Raw genomic sequence first — 24,004 nt, forward strand, 5'->3', positions numbered from 1 at the left:
CAGCTGAAGAGCCCGGAATTTGGATGTAGTTTCGGTCTGAACTGCAGCGTCGATCTTTTTTTACAATGAGATCGTGTTCTATGTTCGACTTCGCAATTCTAAGTTTCTTTATAATTTTGCGCGTCTGTAACTGTTTGTAGTCGTTTCCCATTCAGGGGCTGAACATTTCCTTTAACTAACCCCTCATAATTATTAACTTAGAAGCACCTGTATCCAAAATAAATACACATTCGAAGAGTCCCGCTCCTGCCCGACGCCGACGTGCTTGAGACCTATAGCAAGAGCGCTCACTTTGGACAAGCCTTACCGACTCCTTGTTCAGGACGAGGATGACTTGGCGTGGGAAGGTGTGGGTTGTAGACCTGCAGAATCCGGAGAATTTGTTCCGGCTCTGCAGGCTTCGCCTCTTCGACCGATGCGACCGCCTACGTGTAGAGGGCCGCCGAGCAAGCACCTTGGCAGGCGATGCCTTTCACTCTGCCTTAGTGCAACCTTGCGTCCTCACATTTGGGCGGTGGTCCTCCATTTTCCTCCAATTGCTGAAGGAAGCGGTCCTGGAGCTCGTTTTCTAGGAGGTGCCATTTGTCCCAAGAAATCTGCCCGTCTTTGGATCCGCTGTCAGGACTCCAATTAGGGTTTTTCCTCTCGCCACCGCTCGCCACCTCTCGCGAGCGTTGCCGCTTGCTTGAATGCCGTACGTCTCTTGTCCTGGAATATGGGCCTATCTTTCGAGGCAGAAACGCCACTTGCGGGGGTTGTCATAGGTAGCCCAAGGGCCCCCCGATTGGCCCGATTGGCTTTTCGGACCTCTTCGGTTGAAGAGAGATGATCTTTTCCCTCCGGCACTTTAAGAGGAGTACCGAACTCCTTTGCGGTGTTTTTGGTATTTATATAAGAATTTGGCATTTTTGGTCCCACAAGTAGACGGGAAGCGCCCCGGGAAGCCTTATTTAAACTGGAGGTCGGCAGGTATCCAGAGTCCGCATATTAGCGACCGAGCACCCCCTCGGCCATGCATCCCTAGGCATATGACTGTGTCACCTTGGATTGGGGTTATTTCACTAAGAGTTTTCTTCTCTCCGCCCGAGTAAAATTAGGCAGCATCCTGGCAGCATTCCGGACCGATTCGCTCGTGACCCCCTGTATCCTAAGGGTTTCAAAACTTCGAATACACAAGGCTTGTGCACTTCATTGGCTCTAAAAACCACGGCTAAATATATGATGACAGTCAATGTAGATACATCAGATGGTCTTGTTAACGGAGCCACTGGTGTTTTAATGCAGATAGATCTCAGCTCATCCAATACTCCCGAACTTCTTTGAATACATTTTCTCGAGGAAAGCGTAGGAGTTAACGCACGGTCAAAGCACAGCCATAGTAACGAATCTTCTTGGACCCCAATTCAGAAAACTGAGCAACATACAGAAAAGTGGTCATCCACACTTCATCTAATATGCAAAGAGAAGCATTGTATGTAGCTTGTAGTAGGGCCACCAGTGCGAACAGACTTTATATCGCTGGACCACTCATTCCTTCGAGACCCAAGCGGGACTGTCCTGTCGCGAAAGAGATCGAGAACTTGCGTTCCGCTAAGTTACTTCACATCCACTTCGATTGTTTACTCAATCCGTCCGAATTAAATATTTTCTTCCATAATAAGGAAAGCTTGCACTGCCATTTTATCGATGTCTGTTCTGATCAGCTAATGCTCAAATCTCCTATTTTGTGCTTCGTTGAGGCTTCCACATACTCAAATGAGGCTTATAATAGAGCTAGACCGAAAAGAGGCATTCTAAAATTCGTTAGGAATGAACTTTGGAATCATTGTAGTATTATTGAAAGTAATCGATATTACGCGGATTCTGGGAACTTAGCATCTCCAGTGTTCGACTATGCTTTATTTAAGTACAAATCTGTCGGTTTTATTGTTATTTACAGAACCCCCACGTATCCGTTGCGAAAGTTCGAAGCAGAATTTGAGGTCTTATTTCAACGGTATCCATTTTTAGATAGAAATTCCGTAGTGTTGGGAGATTTGAATTTATGCCTTCGTTCCCTTTCAGGCTGCTGTAAGAACATTTCTGAATTCCTTTCAGAAAGGAATTGTAGGTCATTGTTAGATTTGGACTCGTCCACAACCAATTGCGATACGCATATTGACTGGGCGTTTTCAAACATTTCCGATAGCTGGCCCGCGCGCACCTTTGAGACTATCTATAGTTATCATAGTGCAATTTCAGTTAATGTTAGAAAAGCAGAAGATTAGATTTTTTTGGTAATCAGGCATTAGTGTAAATATTTAATATTTTGTATTATTTAGCCGTATTCTTAATTATATTAATTCTTTAATCTTTACCTTTGTTAAACCATTTTTATTTTTTTCCGTTTTATTTTTTTGTTTTGTTAATTAAGTTTAGGTGGAAATAGGGTTATTATTAATCATTTCTTGTTAGTTTAGATATTTTTTATAAAGGATTGGAATCCTTTTTTTAATTTTTGGGGAATATGGAGCTTTAAAATGATTTTAAAAGCAGCTCAAGTCGACTCGTAGGTCCCCAAGATTATATTTTGGCTAGAGGGACCCCATTGCATCATGATGGCCTCCCCGCGGTGTTCCCTGGGTACCAATTAAATGTGTTTACGTATAAAATATATTTTACAACTTACATATGTAGATCATAAGCTCACGTATATACTGACTGAGTACCGGGTATAAAGTAGTATAAACGTTCCCCCTCGTTTTAAACTTTTTTCAACGTTTTTTTCCATTTAAAAATAAATTTGCATCAGTTATCCATCTCGAAACGGTGAAATGATTTCTATTAATCCAAATATTAAGCAGCGTTTGAAAGAAAAATTTAACGAAATCTATAAAATGAAATGACCCTCAAAGTTATGACGGTCGCAAACAGTGGCAAATAATTGTATATTCTATATTAGTTATTAAGCACTTTCTAAATTCATTTAGTTAGCATGTGGCAAAAGCGGGCATGAAAGAAGTTGTTGGGCACAATACACCGGCATGCAACACCATATTACGCTTCGAACCAAACCGATATTTATACCCGATACTCAAAATGAGTATAGGGGGTGTATTAGATTTGTGGGGAAAGTGGATGTGTGTAACGCCCAGAAGAGAGCGTTTCCAAGCCCAAGTGTATATACATATATGTATTCTAGATCAGCATCAACAGCCGAGTCGATATAGCCATGTCTCTCTGTCCGTTCGTCTTTCTTTACGAGAAAAACAAAAGAGCAGAATCATAGAGAATGACCATATCTGCCGAATCTGGATTAGATCGGATTATTATTGTAGAGAGAAGGCACAAATCAATTGGCAGTGACTACATAACGTCCGTACACTTAAAAGTTCGTTTTAAAATAATATCTATGCAGCCGTTTGACCAAACATTTAAATACCGTTCGGTGCCTTCCAAAATGCCATTTGGACGTTAAAAACTGTTACAAAATTTGACTATTTAAAAAAAACAGTTTTTATTCCGAGGACCGGAATTTAACGGTAAAACGGTAACGACATTAGAATGTTTTGGTGAAACTGCTGCACCTTTGCCGTTTATCAATAGATTTTTACAAAGGATATTTTAAACAAAGTCTAATTACTGTGGCTATCAAACCCTTCCGACGTTTTCTTAGTTTCTAATGTCAACATTTAGAGAAAAAAAATAACACAAAAAAGAATTTTGAATTTGAAAGCATAATATTTTCCTGATGGTAAGCTAGAGCTCCAAATTATATTGGTCCTATTGAAAGCACTTATCAGCTTTTCAGTATTGAAAAGTTCAATAGAGCCAGATGTAAACTAAAATTTGAATTTAATTAAATCATTACAATTTTATCAACTATCAGAAAATGTCGCTATGGTTCGAATCGTTAATATAAATATGTACGAAATCTTTTTATGTAGATTTCTACAGAAGAGCCGGGGCTTCTGATTCATTATTTACATTCCCTTAAATTTACAACATTTACAACACCAACTCGTAGCTGATCGGCCATCAGGCTTTGAAAGGTCTCAAACCTTTCAGATCTGCAATAAAATAAAAAATATTAATGTATTTTTACTAGCCAGGTTATAAATAATAATAACGGATCATTTAGAAAAGATTCCAATGCATTGCCGTGGCTGGAGACTATTAACAACACTATTTTATCGTTTTCCCCATGCTATCTCTGTCTTTTAGCAAAGTTAGTAGGCAAAGTCTAATATAATACGGCCTTTACTGAACCCATATAGAAGTCCAGAACAGATAGCAAAACCAAAAACTTGCATTTTTCAATATAGCTGGAGTATACTACAGCTAGTTTTAGAGAACTTTGCAATTCAAAAAACTAACGGTTGTAGCTATCCTAACTATAAGAAGCATCACAATCACAACAAATCTATTTATAAAAAAAGCTTGAGTGTGATTTTTAGTGTTTTGGGATGTTGAGTATAAAATTGACTTCTCAATATGCCTTTTCTCCATTCTATTACAATGCATGTTCCTGCTTTCGACTCTTGACGACTCTCGATTATTTTATAAATAACATTACTATAAACAACTGCTATGCATAACGAAGAATGCGATACGTACCAATCTATCGCTTCACAAATGTTTTGTGCGATATGAAGATGACTTCGGCTCTTTTTGGATGGTCGACGATAATGAGTTTGTTAAGAGGCGACACTTATCGCGAGGACGACCCCGGAAATATGAGCCGTCGTCTTCGCCTAGTTCGTGCCAATCTGGCAATGGCTTGTCTACTGACAAAAATCACTGCGATAACTGCCCTCAGAGTTTGTCAAATCATACCGGCAGTTCCGAAACTGATATCAACCAATTAAGCAGTCTACCGTTTTGTGGAATTGATGCTTTAAGTAAAACTTCAACACGTTTTACAAGTATTGATACGGTCGTAACTGATAATAGCCATATAAATATGGAAGATTATTTACCCAAAATATATGAGAGTAACGCCATTGTGGCTAATCGATCAAGTTAAATATACATACTTAAATGCATTTTCATCTCAAAACTGTAAGGTTCGGGTTCGGAAATGATAACTGAATTTTTTTTGTATACTTCCGAATTCCGTTTAGAGAACAACTGTTTTAGATTATTAAAATTAAAAGTAAATTACGTTAACACTAATTTAAAATAACAAATTATTTCTAGTTCTAAGAAGATTGTAGAACAAGGGTATTTTGCTCCTGAAACCCTGTGACTTACAATCACCAAAATAATAAAATTTAATTATATTTTTCGAATTTATATAATCTTTCTTGTACAGTTTATAGAGACTAATAAGGTAAATAATTTTTAGCGAAGAAGGACAAATTTCTGAATCTTTCTTCGGGGCCTTGCAAAACTCTTATCACCAAATTCCATTCATGCTCGATTTTCCGAAAATGTATAGGTGTAAAGGTGTTTATTGTGGTGTGTTTTTAAGGAAGGAACTACTGGCGGAGGGGTGTCATACTGTGTGAGTATTGAGTATAAATGTAGAGTCGCGGCACTAGCTGCGGCTCACAACGTTCTCTCTCGTTTTGGATAATAAATATATCACCTGAACAATAGCAAAAGCTGAAGTTAGTGAGTGTGTGTTACATTAAGGAAGGCGGGCCGAATTGTCTTCTCTCTCTTCATTTCCGACCCTTTCTACTTCGTATTCTGGATGACTGCATCTTTCAAATGGCATTACTACATCAAGTGGCCCGTGTGGCCCACCAGCAGATAGCTGTTGCGCGCGGATCCCAGGCAGATCGCAGTCCTCTGCCCGCCCAACCGACTGAGGAGCACTGCCGCATGACGCGTCGCGCATTAACCGAACCTACCGGGAACATGAAGTAAAGATAGCTGATAGTCTAATTTGCGAGGAAAATTATAACGAAACTTACCACGAGAACTAAGCATGCATTCAAAATACAATTACAAATTACGAGAAAGGTATGTGAAAATTAGTAATGTAATAATAGGAGGTGGGAGGGTGTTTTCGTTGCTGTGGTAGGCCTTGAGGTCGGCTAGGCCGGCCGTTCGGCGCTGTCTTCCAGGATGCTTCTGGAGTCGTGCTATAGTGGGATAAATAAATTTAACTACTTTGTAGGGCCCCTCATATTTGGGAGCCAGTTTTTGGGCGGGTGATGTTGGCGTAGCATCACGAGTGTCCCGATCGTGGGTCTCCATTCGCTTCGACGTATGTAGTAGGTCATGCTCTGCGTTTGTGACGCCTGCTGGGTATTTTCCTGTACGATGGCGAAGATTTCCTTGGGTCGCTTGGCCTTGTCGGTTGAGGTCTCTGTCACTTCGCCTAGTCCTGGGGTCGTCTCTTAGTGCACAATGAATGCTGGGCTGTAGCCAGTGGTGTCCAGGCTGAGTTCGGGCAGCAACTCGTCCCATGTCCGTTGGTCTCCATCGATGTACTGGGCGATCATGGTTTTGATCGTTCTGTTGGCTCGTTCCGTGGGGTTTTGTTGTGGGGTTTAGGGCGCCGTTTACTCCAATTCCCGGAAAGCTGTCTCCAGTAGTGCGGTGGTGGCCTTGCAAAGTGGTACCAACTCCACCCACTTGCTGAAGGCCTCGAAGAACACCAGCAACATAGTATTGCCGTGCTTGGATCGTGGCAGGGGTCCGACGAAGTCGGCGCAGACGATGTCCAGTGGTTCTTGGGCATGGCGGGTGTGCATCTTCCCTCCTGGTTTAGTTGTAGTAGTCGGATATACCGGGCACCATAGACAAAAAAAAAAATATAATTTATAAGTTGTAAAACTCCAAATCTATACGAAAAAGTCGGGTTGGTTCGAAGCGTAAATATGGTGTTGCATGGAATTGGTGCTAAGGTTGATTTTGGGCAACTAAAAGTTTGTCAAGAATCGTCTCTTTCTTACAAAAAATAGTAAAGTAAAACATGACTATAAAAATACCAATAAAATTAACTTATTGTTAATTTTAATAGGTTTTCAGATCAAAAATATTGATATTGTATGTCATTTGGTTAAATTAGCTGATTTTAATATTTTTAGAAAATCACATCGGGGCAAAATTATATGGAAGTAGGTTTTTATTGACTTTTAATTTTTTAACTTTGGTGTACTTGTTATGTTAAATGCCCATATATTAAATCCTTAATTAATAAAATTACTATATATTTTTACATATATTTATTTTTTGCTGATAGTATTTGATAAGAAGGTTTCTAGCCACTTTTCAATCACTGGCAGATTTTGATCGCTCCATTGCGCTTCCTCTTTAATATTTCGAAGGGATTTTTCAATTATATGCTGAGCACTTCCGAATTGTCCAAAATGTTGATCATAGAAATCCTTAACCATATTATATCCCTTTTGAGTTGCAAACATTCCAGTCGCTGAGCTTATTAATTTATCCCACAGATTAGTTTTGGTTTGAAACCTTAAAAGAAATATTAATGACATGCTTTTGATTTATCTTTTTTTTCCAGAGTTTTGTAAGTGTGATCATATAGTGTAGTTTACATTAGTTGTTACTTAAATTCAAATGTCAAATTTCATATACTAACACTAATTACAGAAAAGAATGTTAGAATTTGTACTTTAAGAAGGGGAAGGAATGGTATATGGAACTATAATCCGAGCATAAGACCCATACAAATACGAAAATACATGCCAACCTAAGTCATTCCAATATATATAGTGACATATCCATAACTCTCCACTTCACATACACATTATGTTGATGTCCAATTCACCCACCCCATCCACAAAAGTAACAGGACACCACCCAAGAATCAATAACTGATTCTTCCCACACTCCAGCTAGAGTCCACTAAACTAAACAATGGACCCCATTGATTCATCAACGCCATCAACGTGAGAGTAGATCCAACCAACCTTCTAAAAGAATGAGAGAAAGCCAGAGTGGTCAACTGAAAATGGACGTAAATTTTAATCAAGCCGCCTTGGACGAAACCGAGGAGGACCCTATATAAACATTACTATTAATAAAAGAATATTGAGGTGTATCGCTTATTCGGGATCATCGATCAACATCACAGATTCCGAGATAAAAGACGATAACCTTACAGTCTATACCATCAATGGACCTTTCCGTTTAACTAAAAGTATAATGAGGAATGCAAACAAAACATGTCCGTCCGAACAAAAGTTCTACATTAACAACTTTTCCGAAAACTATGATATTTTATTAGGAAGAGAATACTTAATGGTACGTAAAGCCGTCATCCATTACAGAAATGAAACTGTAACATTAGGAGCTAGGTCGTACCCAATCATTCAGAGTGGAGAAGCTATAGAAGCCGGCAAGACCGCACAGAAGTGCAATGACATGTGTGTGTCAAGTGTCTTGACCGATCTCCAGAGGGAGATCAATACTTCGCTTCCGCTCTAGACAGTGAATTAAGAGAATGTAATCAATTAAGATTAGATCATTTAAAGGACGAAGAAAGGGAGGCATTGAAAAGGGTCTTATATGAGTTTAAAGATGTGCAGTACAGAGAAGGTGACAATTTGACTTTCACAAGTACAATCAAGCACGAAATCAAAACTCAACATAAAGACCCGGTCTACAGACGACCATACAAATATGCCCAGATACATGATCAGGAGGTAAATCAGCAAATCAAAGACATGATCAGGCAGGGAATAATTCGAAAGTCAAATTCTCCTTACTGCTCGTCCATATCTATGATTCCGAAAAAGATAGACGCTTCAGGAAAGCAAAAATACCGAATGGTAGTAGACTATAGAAATCTAAATGAAATAATAATTAAGGACAAGTTCCCAACTCCAAGAATGGATGAAATCCTAGACAAACTAGGTAAATGTCAGTATTTCACGACAATCGATTTAGCAAAAGGTTTCCATCAAATACCCATGGAACCTAGCTCAATCCCCAAAACTGCGTTCTCCACTAAGCATGGACATTACGAGTTCACTCATATGCCTTTTGGGCTAACCACTGCCCCCGCTACCTTCCGAAGATGTATGAACAATCTGCTAGAAGAATTAATCTTCAAGGATTGCTTCGTATACATAGATGACATCATTATATTCTCCACTTCCTTGGAAGAACACCTGTTGTCACTAAGAAGAGTATTTGGAAAGTTTGGAGACGTCAATTTTAAATCACAAATGGATAAATGTGAATTCTTGAAAAAGGAAACTGAATTCCTAGGTCATGTAGTCACTATTGAAGGAATAATACCAAATCCAGGCAAAATCTCTGCCATAATCAAATTTCCAATACCGAAGACCACTATAAAAATAAAGTCTTTCATAGGCCTGTACGGATTCCTAACTGTGCAAACATATCAAAGCCCATGTGACATTCAAACTAAAAAAAAGAGCTGCAAAGATGGAAAATTAAACTGAATGAATTAGACTTTAAAATAAGATATCTACCAGGCAAAGAAAACCATGTAGCTGATGCACTATCAAGTGTAAATATTAACGAAAATATCCTTGGAGAAGCTTCTAACGGCGCAACCGCACATAGCGCACAGAAAGATAATCAAAAACACATTGCTATCACTGAAACTATTACAATCGCCAGATTGAGATAAGAAAAGGCAATGAGGTTAAGGTAGAAATAAATTGCTATTTCCACAAACTGATCATTAAGATCACATATCAAGAAATGACCAACACCTTAGCGAAGGATATAATAACGGAATATTTATGCACCAAAAAAAAGAGCGCATTATTCTTCGAAATGAAATCGATTATACTATGAAATCGATTTTCCTCTATTCCAAAAAGCGGTGCAAAACTCTATGATATACAAAATTATGCAGACGTCAAAGAAACAATACGAGGGTTGCTATTTATATTTCGGGAATAGGAACTAAGAACAACAATTTTTAAATGCAAATGGTTTTATTGTTGTTCAATATATTCCCCCTCATGATCAATACACTTTGCATTCGTTAGAACCATTGCTCGTAGCAGTTTTTCAATTCCTTTTGAGGCACCTTCAAAACATGGTTTTTGAACTCTTCAACTGCTTCTTCGGCGCTCGTAAATCGTTGACCACGCAGTTTTTTTTTTTGATGTGAGAAATAAAAACAAATCATTGGTTTCCAAGTCAGGACTGAAGGGCAGATGAGTCATCAAATCAATGTTTTGACTTTTTAAAAATTTACCTGATTTTCGAGATGAGTGAGAGAGAGCTCGCTTTGTCATGATGGAGAATGATTCGTGTTCGGCTATTGGTTTTGCGAATTTCTCCGAAGACCTCCGGCAAAATTCAGAATTGACAGTCCTACGTTGCTCTAGCAGAACAATGGCCACATGACCCATTCTCCCGAAGAAACAGGCAACCATTTGCTTCAAAGTGCTTCGTGCTCGAACAACTTCTGTTGGATGTGGCTCATCTTGGAACACCCACACGGTCGATTGCTGTTTAGTTTCCGGCTCATACGCATATATCCATGATTCATCACCTATCACGATTTTATAAACGACTTTTGAAGAACCACGGTCGAACTTTTTAAGGATTTCCTTACTCCAATCGACGCGAGCCTTTTTTGAGCGATTGATATGCTATAGAGTATCCAACGAGAACATTTTCATGGAAAATGGAATGTATTGAAGTGGCATTAATGTTCAAGGATGCTTTTATCTTACGATATGTCACATGTCGATCTTGCACTATCAGTTTACGCACACCATCGATGTTTTGTGCCACAACAACTGATTTTGGACGACCTTCACGGGACTCGTCATCGACTGAACTACGATCACGATTCAATTCTGCAAACCAGCGATGATCTGTCTTTTTTGATGGTGCTTTCGCCATACAAAGAACTAAGTTCATAAACACATTCTTGTTGGGATAATCCACGTCGAAAGTTGTGAAAAATAATTCAAATAAAACCATCTCGAAAAAGCAAAGCAGAAAACAATTGTACATAAAAACGTTGTATGTACACATGTTCTTTGTCAGATTTTACCTATTGGCAGTAGTATTGTCAATTCCCGAAATATAAATAGCAACCTACGTATTGAAAAATCATAAAGAATACCTACATTCTGGGAATGAGAAAACAATCAATTGGTTTAGAGGAAAATACTACTACCAAGATAATCAGAAGTTAATCCAAAATATCATAGACGAATGTCCCACTTTTAGTATCGCCAAAACAGAGCATAGAAATACAAAGCTGGCATTCGAAATCACACCAGAGATATTGAATATCAGAGAAAAATACGTCATGGAATTCTATATGATTGGTAACCAACAGTTCCTATCATGTATTGACATATACTCAAAGTTTGCTACTCTCATAGAAATAAAAAGTCTTGACTGGTTAGAAGCGAAAAGAGCCATCATGAAAGTTTTTAACGAAATGGGCAAACCACTCAAAATCAAAACCGATAAAGATTCAGCTTCCATGTGCGCAGCATTGTAAGCATGGCTGAATGCGGAAAATGTAAAAATAGAGATCACATCCAACAAAAATGGAATATCTGATGTAAACAAACAACAAACAATTTTATCTAGCGAAGATAATCTAGAAGATAGATTTACCAAGTTTTAACTAATTTTTTATACTTAAAATCATAAAAGCAAACATAATACCACGAATACGACCCAGGCAGATATATTGATTTATGCAGGCATATAGAAGACTACGACGCACAAGTGAATAAAATCACTCAACTGAATAAAAATCGTATAGATTTTGAGGAAGATAACACATTATATATCGAAATTTAAAAAGAAGAAAAAAACTAATTTGAGTCAGTATAATAATTCCAGAGACACGGAGAAAGTTAATGGGATCAGCGAACCTCAACATAATTAGAACTATCATCTAACTTATGTTTACTGTTCTGATCACACATGGACAAAACATCGACATAAACCCCATTAACCCGCGAAACGGATATTTTATATTTAAAACGGGAACCATTAATATACCCAGTAATTACGGATATCATTATCTTACAGTAAATTGATTTGTTAAGTAACATTGTTACTTTGATTTCGGCAAGATTCGGCAAAATTCGGCAAAATTCGGCAATCTGGTAGATATGGCCATTCTCTATGATTGTGCGTTTTTAATTTTCTCCTATCCTCAAAATTGTGGTTGCTACAGATTTTCGTCCTTCACACTTGTAGCAGTGAGCTCTATACAGTGAGCAAAACTAATACACTTTTAACAGTGAGTTCTGCAGTGAAAAATTACAAATAGTTTTGTAACAGTGAAAGCTCTACAGTCAGGTCTAATAGATTCTGAGATATGTGGATGCCACAGATTTTTGTCCAATGCGGCGGCGGAAGGGGGTGGGGCGAAATTTTGAAACGAACTCGTCAAGGTCCGATATCATAGGAAAGTGGATAAAAAATGTGGTTGCTCTAGCTCTTGAAGTCTCTGAGATCTAGGCGCTAATGTTTTGCGGTAAGCAAAGCCGGCTATTATACGTGTGTGTTAGAGAGAGACAGGGCGAGAAAAAATGAAATTGTTTTCTACATTCTGGCTATAATAATGGTACGATCCAATTCAGATTCTGCAGTCTGTAAGATATAGTCATTGTCTACGCTTTTGCGTTTTCTGTTTTCTCCTATCTTTGATATTGTGGATGCCACAGATTTTCGCCCTTTGTGGTGGCGGAAGTGGTCGGAGCAAAGTTTTGAAACGGACGGATGGACTGACAGACAGACATGGCTCAATCGACTCGGCTATTGATGCTGATCAAGAATATATATACTTTATGGGGTCGGAAACGATTCCTTCTGGACGTTACACACATCCATTTTCACCACAAATCTAATATACCCAATACTCATTTTGAGTATCGGGTGTAAGAACTACAAAGAGAGATGAGTGGTCTAAAAATAGCCAAACGAAATAAGAGAGGCCTGGTAAATATAGTAGGAACAGAAATAAATATATATTCGGAACACTGGATGAGGAAGGTAAAAACGAGAAAGAACAGTATATAGATAATCTCGAAATTCACAGTGTTCAAACGAATGAATTAAATCTGGTAATAGATGCCGTAAATAAAGGAATAGATATTATTAACAATTTAAACGACGAAAAATATAGAAATAAACAAATAGAAATTCTGATATTCAACTTACAACATTTCACAGAATAACGAAGATATAGAACTCGGAATTCAATTAACTAGACTCGGCATATTCAATCCGAAATTGTTAAAACAAGATTACCTGAAACATATTAATTCTGAGAAAATACTAAATATCAAAAATTCTACATGGCTAATATAAGACACCTACGAGATCTTAATATCTTCCAACATTCCTAGAGATAGTACAAATGTCCCTATCTAAAAAAATTTTCCATATCCGGATGAGCTAAATAATATATTATCAGATATAACATATGACAGATGAAGACGTATTTATTACAGAAAATAACTGATAAAAAGAATCTTAAAGCAAAGATACATACTGATTTGGAAGAATATTTCCCTCAAATACTCAAATAATTAAGTTTTTGTGCTGATATAAGAGGAAAGAAGTCTGTATATTTTTGTTTATTTGTGACCTCCTCATTGCCATGGAGCAAGGGCTCGCCGACATAGCTCTAGTCCAGGAGCCCTGGATTGCGACATGCAACTCAGTGGCCAGACTAAAGTTCTCAAATCACAATTTGTTCTACTCAACATCAGAACCGTCGTACTCCTACGAAAGGGGATCCATGATTACCTTATGTCTCATTATAGCACGGATGACCTGATGGTTGTTGGGTTTCGGGAAAGTGAGGAAAAGCGCCTTCTGGTAGCTTCCTGCTATATGGCTTATGACAAACCCGCACCACCCGATGAACTCAGGAGTCTGGTGACAGAAGCCGGCACCAAAAACCATCAACTCGTCATCGGGACGGACGCCAATGCCCACCAAAATGTGTGGGAAGGCACCGATATCAATGACAGAGGTGAGTCACTCTTAGACTTTATACTAGCAACTAATCTATGTATAGCAAACGTTGGGGAGGAGCACACCTTCGTAAGTCCGACCTCATCCAACGTGCTAGACCTAACACTTGCAACGGGAAACAGTACTATGGTATCTAGCTGGAGAGTCCTCAGATCATAAGTACATTCAGTTTAAGTGCGACTTCAAACATTCTTCGAAGGTTACAGTCTATAGAAACCCCCGGAATACAAACTGGGAAAAGTTTAAAAAGACAGTTACCTCGAAGCTCGCGAGTCCGGACTCAGTGAAATCCGCGGAGGACATAGAGAAGTCTCTAGAGACCCTATCTAACGCGTTACTGGACGCCTATCACACATCGTGCAAACCCTCGAGAACGAAGAGGTCCAAAGGAACAACCTCAAGGAATTCTTTAAGATCGCCAAACAAGCGAACGAAGGCATCGTCTATGAGGAATACAGACTCCTACTTAGGAGCTACAAGAAAGAAATACGCAAAGCACAACGGAACTCGTGGAGGACCTTCTGCTCCAACATCGAGAAAGTACCAGAAACCGTACGGCTATGGAAGCTGCTCTCTAAGCAGCCTACCATACAAAGCCAATTAAAGCTAGATGACGGACAGTGGACAGAGGGCCGTGATGAAGCCCTAACAGCACTAATGGAGGAGCATTTCCCTGGTTGCACCGAGGTCGCTGATGCCAAGGAGCACCAGGACCTAGCAACCCAGGAACAACACCCCCCAACAGATCTGTTAACCACTAAGCAAATCCACTGGGCAATAGACTCCTTTGCGAGCACAAAAGCACCAGGACTTGGCTCGTCAATTTTGGGAAGTGGAGCACATCTTTGAGCCAATCGCTAGGGCAACAAAGGAGGAACTTCACTGCGAGGAACACTTCGTCAACCATCACACTTGCTCAGGGGAATACTCTGTTCGCTTGCCAATGAAGAGAAGTTTAGAGTCCTTGGGAGATTCCTTTTCGCAAGCAATGGCAAACTGGCGCTTGGAAAACTTGGAGCGCAAGTTCGTGCGTAATCCAGCTCTTTATAACATGTCCCTCGATTATATGTCTCTGGTACCCAAGGAAGATAAGCACAAGTGCAAATATTTCTTGCCACATCATTGCGTCATCAAAGAGGACGGCTCCACAACAAAGCTGAGGTTCTTATTCGACGGCTCTGCAGCTACCACATCTGGCCTTTCGTTAAATGATCTGCTTATGTCTGGTCCCACTATTCAAGCCAAGCTATTTCACACACTCATCCGTTTTCGCACACTTTCGTTTAAGCAGATCAACTCATTTGGAGGAATGATGCGCATTTTTGGTTACGTTGAGAAATTCATCAGTAGGACGAAGTCACCGGATCTTTCATCTGAGGACCTTCGCAAAGGATCGCACTTGCTATGTGCATCTTTCAACGGGCCCACCTGTGTCCTGCGTACCTTGCTCTGTGGAAAGGGATCTGCTTAGAGGCTTCCAGCAGAATCATCTCAATCATCAATTACCCAAGCATCATTCATTGACATTCGCCATCATTACGCACTTGCATCGGAATCATCACCATGCTGGTCCGCAGTCGCTACTTGAGCGATTCGCTCACAGTTCTGGCCCATCGGCGGCATAAAAACTGTGGCTCGCGCCTTGCGAAAATGCGTCATCTGCTGCCGGTCGAGACATCGTCTTGTGGAATACATCATGGCTGACCTACCGAAGGATCGAGTACAGGATTCGCCTGCACTCAGCGTCACTGGAATTGACTACTGCGGTCCCTTCCACTATAAGCAAGACGGGCGCAGTCGAGCACCGATGAAATCTTACATCTGCGTGTTCATCCGTTTTGCAACAAAGGCCGTCTGGTTGGAATTGGTGAAGGACCTAACCACTGCTGCCTTTTTGAGCGCCCTCAAACGCTTCGTTGCCACGCGCGGTTTTCCCCGATGCATTTGGTCGGATAATGCCACCAATTTTGTGGGCGCAAGGAACGAGTTAGAGGACCTTCGGCGGCTATTTATGAGCGAGAAACATCGTGCTGGAGTTCATAATCATTGCATCAACAACGGCTTCGACTGGAGATTCATATCGCCTCGCTCGCCGCATTTCGGCGGCTTGTGGGAGGCAGCAGTGAAGACGGCAAAGCAGCATTTCTATCTCGCCTAGGGATCGTCCTTACACCCGGACATTTTTGATTTGGTCGTCCGCTGATGGAGGTTCCTGAGCCAGACGTTACGGGTCTCAACTTCAATCGACTCGATCGCTGGCAGCGAGGCTCCAGTCCCCAGCAGATCTTTTGAAAGCGTTGGAGTGAGCAGTACCTGACTCTGCTTCAACAACGTTCCAAATGGCGCACACCTCAACCCTCGATCCATGTCAACGATGTCGTTTGCATCAATGATGAAAACATGCCACCGTTGAAGTGGCCCTTGGCGCGTGTGAGCGAAGTTATCGCTGGAGCTGAGGGCGCTGTGAGAGTTGCCATCCTGCAGACCCCCTCTGGAACGACTCGTCCAGCCGTCAACAAGATGTGCGTCCTTCCAGTTGAGGATCCTGTTAAAACCCCTGGTCTTTCAAAGGGGGGGAGTATTCTCGGAGCTGCAGCCGTTAATAGCTCTTAAGTCACGTCTCTCCTAAGTTTTCTGTTATCGCGCTCATCCTATGTACGCTCTCAGTGCATACCCGCACTTACATATGTAAAGTTCTTACTTCTTATAAACCACTGCTTCGACCCTTCCATCTATCTATTCGGTCGTTCCTCTTCGAGGCAGTCGGTCAGCAGTCCTCTTCGTTGCCCAAAACGCCTAACACCTAAAATCGAAGTCCACGGCCACGGTCTCTAACAAAAACTCACAGACAATATGGAACAATAAACGCCAAATTGTAACCTTAACAACAGAGCAATTTTTAATTTTTAATGTGGAGTCAGAGTTGCCGATTAGATTTCGTTTCACGGCTATCGCTTGGAACACCAGAATATGGTTATGGGGTACGGTATTCCCACAAAATTTTGAATTAAAATTTTTCTTAGACTCCGAATTGGTCAATATTTCTTCTTTATTTACATAGACATGCAGAAATAAAATTGCAGTCGATAATGAGTTTTTTGAACCAACTCAATTATATATGATATAGAATTATAGTTATGTGTTCATGCATATGACTTACCTTTGTCGAATAAAAGTCCAATTCTTAACAACAAATTTCAATAACGATGTATATCCAACAGATCCGCCAGTTAAAGTATTAAATATTAAAAGTATGTCGTTCTCGGTAAAATTCGAATTAGGACCTAATAGCACCAAGTCTAGTAGATGAGTAATCTTTTCATGCTCCGATGGACAGCCAACGAGCATTTTCAATAAAAAAGTTCGTTCACTTTGTAAACGGGACTTTGGGAACTGGCTTACATATTTCAATCCAAATTTCCATTCTTCCATCGACCCCCATTTAAAAACAGGACAAATATATTCCTTAGGAATCCTAAAATAAAGTATTTTAAAGCTATAGACGACAATTAAATAATTATACCAACCGATCAAAATCTGTATTTGACTCATTTATCCACATTCCAAATGATTTTTGTGCTTCTGCAATACATGGTGGATATCCTGCACGACACAGAAAAGTCTTTGCCAATTTCCGCATCTCTGTTTTGCAATGTTCTTCATTTTCACTCTCAGGCCCAAGCTCTTCATATAAAGGCGCCAAGAAGTATGTAGTATATCGCTAAAAATATTGTGCACTATGTAATGTTTAGTTATATCAATTTAATATTTACCACGTACCTCAAATTTTGTGTGAACTTCGGACATATCGATATATCGGCCGAAATGGTCTATAAAAGTAAAAACAGGACTCCAAACAATATGATTGCGCTCATACTTCATGAATAAAGTCATATTAAAAGCCGTAGCAAAACTTAAGTCGCCTGCATAAGCTAGATTCCAGGCATCGTGCAGTAATTTAGCCCTATAAAAGTATTTTTATATATTTTAGTTGGGAAATTTGTGTGCAAAATATAGGTAATATAAGTAATATTTAGATTTTTGCCAAGATCAGAATGTAACATATTAGTAGTCTAATTATTAGAAAAAGAAAAGAAACATGGTTGTACTGTGCGAACCGATGATAAAATACTAGTACCTCATCACAGTATTCAAACAGAAAGCTACGAGCCCATTTCATCCTTTTATACAAGTAATATAAAAAAATTCCAAAAATTGTTTGGAATCCGTTAGAAGTAATATTAATTAACCACACAGAAGAAATGGATAAGTAAGAAACGAACTAAAATTGTTAAAAGAAGGTCAAAAGGAGTTAAAAGGACTTAAGTTCCATCATGTATCTGGACATGCGGCCTTGATTATCGGAATCATAATAATAATAATATTAATAATCTATGCCATAAGAAGAATTAAAGTAGCACGAAGACTGCAAACGATAGCACTTCCCTACCCACTGTAATTGACTGTAAATGATTATCTGTGCTTGTAATTATAGCTATAAAGAAAATGTACACCGAAAGGTTCATAAGAATCAAAATACAACACCATGCCACTTTCGGCCCTTTGCACAATGTTCAAACATGAAAATATTATCGGCAAAACCATGCCACTTTCAAACATAAATATATTACTGTACACATTCACTCATTTATCCACACAACTGATTTGTAAAGAAATCACATAAAGTAGAAAGTTATGACTGCTCGGGTGTAACAGAGATCTGCAAGTGGAGAAAGCACTCAACCGATGCAGTCCTAAAATAACATTAATGTAAGCATGCACTCAAATGAACACCCGCAGTAAAATGTATCCTTTGCGTAAGTCTAAGGATAATTATAGAAAACAAAACTGTACCTCATGCCTCATTGTCAAATCACATACAAGCTGAGATTGCAACTCAGCTCGCAAATGTCTAGATTTTTCTTTTAAGATCTTAACAACTAATCCATCGGAAAATGTATAGCACAGACTATTAACAGTGAGGAATTGACGTGCTAAAACCTGCGAATTTCTTGGGTACGGCCGGATTGAACTTCAATCGTCTCGATCGCTGGCAGCAGGTCAACTTTCCTCAGCAGACGTTCTGTTTCTGCTGGCGAGACCTGTGAGGAAGGCCTATCGGCATAGCAAAATACATCTACACCGATCGTCATGGTAAGCACAACTCCGTTCTCTGGCACAATGGTTCATAGCATTACAAATCGAAATAAAACAAAGTACTTTATCGAAATCTTTTTGTTGTGGTGATTATTTATATCAGTCGAGTTAAGACTCTGAAGAAGCTCAGGGCCTCAACAATACCTTAATTAGTTTGAGGACTTCCCGCGAATATTGTCTAGTCGAATATTACGTAGACTATCAGCCAGGCTCCGTTTTTCACATTCACAAAAGTTTTCCGATTTACTTTTGAATACACATAAATTGGGGCTCCCGTTTTCACATTCCGCAAGATTTATTCGTTTTCAAAACGAATGCATTTTCGTTGACGAAATGAAAAGTAAACACCATTTTATACAACGAAACGAACCTTATTTGCAAAAGGAAAAAAATAGATGACTTATTGATGCATTAACGTAAACTTGATACCTATATCAGGGTAATTTAACTTTTTCTAACAATTTTCGTTTTGGTGCAAACAGCAAACATATGTGAAAACTGGAAAACCTTAAAACGAAAACGAAACGTTTTGGCTGAAAACGTAATCCGCAAAAGTAAATGAAAAACGGAGTCTGGCTGTATATATTGTGTTTGAACATAAAGTACTTACCTGGTATATGTTGGTATTGCTGACCTGCCCTTTGCAGTTTGCAAGAAATTTGACAACATGTTCCAATTTTCTTCATCATAGTTGACTGGAAAAGGACCAACTTCTTCTTTATTTATTATAATAAATTGACTTTTGTCAGGAAGATTTGCTATATTTATTTGCTTAGTCCTATTCATCCACACCTTAGAGGTATAATTCGGCAAGTTAAGAGTGTCTTGACGACTAATTATAATTGGAATCCACCATAGCATTTTTTCCTTGTCGGGAACATCATGAGGCCTTTCCCTAAGATATACTTTTTGCTTTATTTTGGCAGTTCCTTTGTCATAATCTCTATTAACAGTTATAAGCGGTAAGCGATTTTGATTTATCCACGATTCCGCAATGTATGATATATTAAAGCCACTGTCAAGTGTTCCATCCTTAATTGCTTGATTGGATAGTGCAACCCAAATGTCGTCCCCGATGAAAGTTTTATATCTATGATTTAAAATAAATTTGCGTAGTCCATTCTGAAATGTGGACTTTCCCAATGTAAAGTTAAGCATTCGAATAACAAGTTCTGTCTTGAATGATTCGGTTTCTTGCTTCATTCCAGTAATCCGTGAATGAGGATATCTTTTGCTTAGTTCATAGTACAATGAGTAAAGAATTGTCATAGGATATTTTCCGTTAAACTCCACACCGCCATCTATCTACGGTCATTGATTTTTAATTAAAGTAAAGTACAGTAAATATGTTAACTCACCGTCATAACGAATTCTGCAGCTAAAAAACTGGTCAGAGCTTTGTTCACATTGGCCTCACTCCACCATTCGGGAGTAATCCACGAGCCAATCCACTGATTTACAAGATCGCGCGCTAGCACAAAATAGCCCTTCTTAAAAAGTTCAGTCTCTCTAAAATAACAAGACTAAATTTGTATCAAATTGATTTTTACAAAAACAAGGTAACAACCTTATGGTCAGTATGCCCCAAATTCCTTTAGAGTTTATGGTTGGTAGATCGGGAATGGCAAGCACATCAATTTTAGGCAATGGAATTGTTAAATTAAAATAATCGTTGATAGTTTCATAGACCAAATATAATTTTTCGTGAATTTCCTAAGGAAAAATAAAAAACACAATAATACTTGTAAGTTTTTGGTCTAATTGACTAAGAATAACTCACCTGTAATTCTGTGCTGAATTTGTTACTCCAAATATTTATAGTCGGCGACGATAGATTGTATGTTTTGTTCATAGGATTAATACTCCACCGGTTAAGCTTTGATACTACAAATCCAAATGTAAATGTAGACATTGGCGGTGTTTTATCAAAATAATCCAACATGTAGTGGCTTAAAACAGGGCTGTCAAATAATTTTTAGTAAAGTCTTTATTATTATTTAAATATATTTTGAGTAAACGTTTAACTTTTGACTCAAGAGTGATGCTATAGGCAGTAGTTGGTGAGCCATTTATTCTCACTACTTCACCACATGTGGTGAAGAACTATTGGTTGTGAAAACCTGAACCTTCCGTCAGTCTGAATTGCTGGCACAGGCCGCTGCTCGACAGACCGAAGTAATGATATAAGCATTGCAGGCAGGGTTTGAGCAATTGTCGTCATCAGCGTCTGTTCGTCCATCTGAGCTTATGGTACAACCAGAAACTAGACAAACTGGATCTCTGAGTCAAGCAGTCAAGGATCTGTTCAAGGTTTGACTCCATCCCCAGCTGCTGGCTGGCAGACGGATCCTGGAAGTCCCAGAAATAATTCCCGTACATTGCCACCATCGGTTGTTGATGGTCAGCAGTCTGTAAATAGGAAAACTCCCGTTGGTTCTGACTTGTGCCCAGATTGAATTAGCAAAATTAATTTCAATTGGATACCTAGCATTTAATTCGTACACTCAAACTTATGAGGTAAAAACAACACGGTGACCACAGCCGGCGCTTTTCCCCTATTTTAAAAAAATGAGAGAAAACTTAACCAACTTGCCTGTCTATTGTGGATAACAACTAATTAAGTGCCAACTTGTGCCAAAATGATACTATGTTAAAATAAGGTAGAAAGAGCACATTTAATAAAGTCTATGAAATTATTTGCGACCTTTCAACTTTTAGGGGTATTTTAATTTTGTAGGTTTGTTTGATTTTTTCCATAAAGCCGTGCTCAATATTTGGATAAATAACAGTATAAATGATTTCACTGTTATATAGAGATGTATTTAACTCGAAAATAAGTAAAAATATTGAATTATACAAAATTTAAGGGGGGCAAAGAAAATCTAGAAGGATGACATTTCGTGTCTGGCAGAGATCGCCAGAGACCGATTCGAAGAACGGAAGGTCCAAAAGAAAGATTACGAAATGAGGCAGGAGAAGATGGTGCAGGACTTAATCAGCACCCAAACGAAATTCCAGAACGACTTGTTAGAAGTTTAAAAAAATAAAAATTAATAATTAATTAATTTTCATTTCGGTCTACACAATATTTGCCGATTGCAAATCGTATCTGTTCTGCTGACTGCTCATTTCTTGCAAGCTCACAATTTTCAATAATCGCGCTGTTGTGCATATTAAATTTATTGTGTAAAATACAACAGCACAATATCATGGCGCTATTAATTTTGTGGTGGCTATCAAGACCTTTTCCGATTAATTCTATATGCCGAAATAGTTGCTATATCTTCATCATCTATTATAAGATAAAAAAAATTAATAAATCTTCCGCCCAAATTTAACGTACTTGTGATTGGAACCAGCTATTTTTGACTGATGGTGGATGGTGGCAGTGTGAATCGGAGTTTCATAACTGTCAAAAACTACCGCCATTCCCCCGAGATGGGCTCAGTGTGCAGAACCTATTATGTAATAGAAGCTTGCCATACTTACTGTTGAATAGTTCGAAGCAACGGTGTATTGAAAACAGTTGTGAAATGTTTGGGTCTGGCGATTGATACTGTAAATGGAACCTGAATTTAAATTTAAATAAATTTTTGTAGATGCATAAGATGTGTGTATAAAACGTTATGGGCCAAATTATCATATGTACAATTTTTAAATAAATCACATGTACATTGTAACGAACCTTCTTTTTGGCCGCTTGAGTTAGCTGGGCTCACTCCGCGGTTGGCGGGCTCGATGCAACGAATTTGTATTGTTGCCCCAACCACAAATAATGGGAACTCTGTCTTCGGTATAGATATACGTTTGTTTTATTTATCTTACGTTATAATAGGACTTATGACTAGGGATGACAATGTTATCTTAACGGGGCTATCGCTGGGGTGGCAGTGTTGGTGCTGTTGATTAGGAGCAAATTGACCTCACCGTCTGCTTTGGCCCGCCACTCTAAACTGCACGCTAAGACTCGTCCTTCCCTGTTAGTTTCCGCCTGTAGATGTGGATCACCACTTAATTCCAACTCATGTTGATGGGCAGGCGGGGTCTGGTTCTCTGCTTTCCGCTATACACTTCACTACACTTTTCGAACCGTATCCCGTTGATACTCTGCGCTAGGCGGGATTAAATATGCACGCACAGCGACTCTCACGCGAAAAAGATCGCGCTCCGTCGCCGCAGCCTTTTATAACCCTCCCTTAACGGGACCCCCACTCGGCGTCGGTAACTTTCCATCACAGTTTCGTGTTTTCCACGACATTCGTAAGGAACCAGGCCAGTGGCGTGATTCCATGACCTTATTTGGTCATGCGTTGGGCCACTGCCGCACAGTGGGCGAAACGGCCAATCTAGCGACATTAAATTAATAACAAGCGTAATTTAAAGATATCTTACATTTTTAGTTTAGCTTGATTGTTAATAGCCGGATGACTGTACACAATTTCAGTAGAATCGGTCAACAATCATATAGATATCATATAGTTCCGATCGGTCAAAATATTTTAAGACTTTTAAATACCATTTCAAACATAATTTTATGCACCAAAACTCCACAGTATATGTTAAAAAACAATACTAAATCAGGTATTACTGCTTCAGGTTAAAACAACTTTTTGATACCAGGTACTTAAAATGAGTATTGGGGTATATTAGATTTGTGGTGAAAAAGGATGTGTGTAACGTCCAGAAGGAATCGTTTCCGACCCCATAAAGTCATAATAATAATAAATATAATAAATATATAATAAAAATATTCTTGATCAGCATCAATATCCGAGTCGATTGAGCCCTGTCTGTCTGTCCGTCTCTATTAGCGCCTCAAAGTGCTCAAAGACTATAACAGCTAGAGCAACGATGTTTTGGATCCGGACTTCTGTGATATGTCACTGTTACAAGAATATTTCAAAATTTCGCCCCACCCCCTTCCGCCCCCACAAAGGAC

At 39.1% G+C, this 24,004-nt stretch overlaps 2 protein-coding genes across 7 annotated transcripts in view; one reads left to right on the forward strand and one right to left on the reverse strand.

The window, feature by feature from the left end:
* LOC108154148 (forkhead box protein P1) overlaps nt 1-24,004 on the forward strand; it is a 76,659-nt gene that overhangs the window by 39,830 nt on the left and 12,825 nt on the right. Inside the window, exon 8 of one of the 3 annotated variants that reach the window (XM_033388803.1) lies at nt 4,583-5,176. The exons of 1 other annotated variant lie outside the window; for it this stretch is intronic. In XM_033388803.1, the coding sequence (XP_033244694.1) occupies nt 4,583-5,005 (423 nt within the window). In that variant the 3' untranslated portion in view covers nt 5,006-5,176. Of the gene's footprint in view, nt 1-4,582; nt 5,177-7,459; nt 7,932-24,004 lie in introns of those variants that run through there. One more of the 3 variants, XM_033388808.1, reaches the window with a different exon arrangement.
* The window catches only part of LOC108154147 (endoplasmic reticulum aminopeptidase 1), a 35,658-nt gene continuing 18,696 nt past the window's right edge, over nt 7,043-24,004 (reverse strand). For 2 of the 4 annotated variants that reach the window (XM_033388800.1, XM_017284284.2), the window contains exons 5-13: nt 22,555-22,634; nt 20,846-21,026; nt 20,633-20,778; nt 20,424-20,574; nt 19,676-20,370; nt 17,689-17,872; nt 17,436-17,629; nt 17,069-17,383; nt 7,043-7,410 (exon numbers count right to left, since the gene is read on the reverse strand). In XM_033388800.1, the coding sequence (XP_033244691.1) occupies nt 7,161-7,410; nt 17,069-17,383; nt 17,436-17,629; nt 17,689-17,872; nt 19,676-20,370; nt 20,424-20,574; nt 20,633-20,778; nt 20,846-21,026; nt 22,555-22,634 (2,196 nt within the window). In that variant the 3' untranslated portion in view covers nt 7,043-7,160. Of the gene's footprint in view, nt 7,411-17,068; nt 17,384-17,435; nt 17,630-17,688; nt 17,873-19,675; nt 20,371-20,423; nt 20,575-20,632; nt 20,779-20,845; nt 21,027-22,554; nt 22,635-24,004 lie in introns of those variants that run through there. The other 2 variants (XM_033388801.1, XM_033388802.1) reach the window with 2 other exon arrangements.

The sequence above is a fragment of the Drosophila miranda genome, chromosome 2, assembly GCF_003369915.1.
Source record: "Drosophila miranda strain MSH22 chromosome 2, D.miranda_PacBio2.1, whole genome shotgun sequence".
NCBI lineage: Eukaryota > Metazoa > Arthropoda > Insecta > Diptera > Drosophilidae > Drosophila > Drosophila miranda.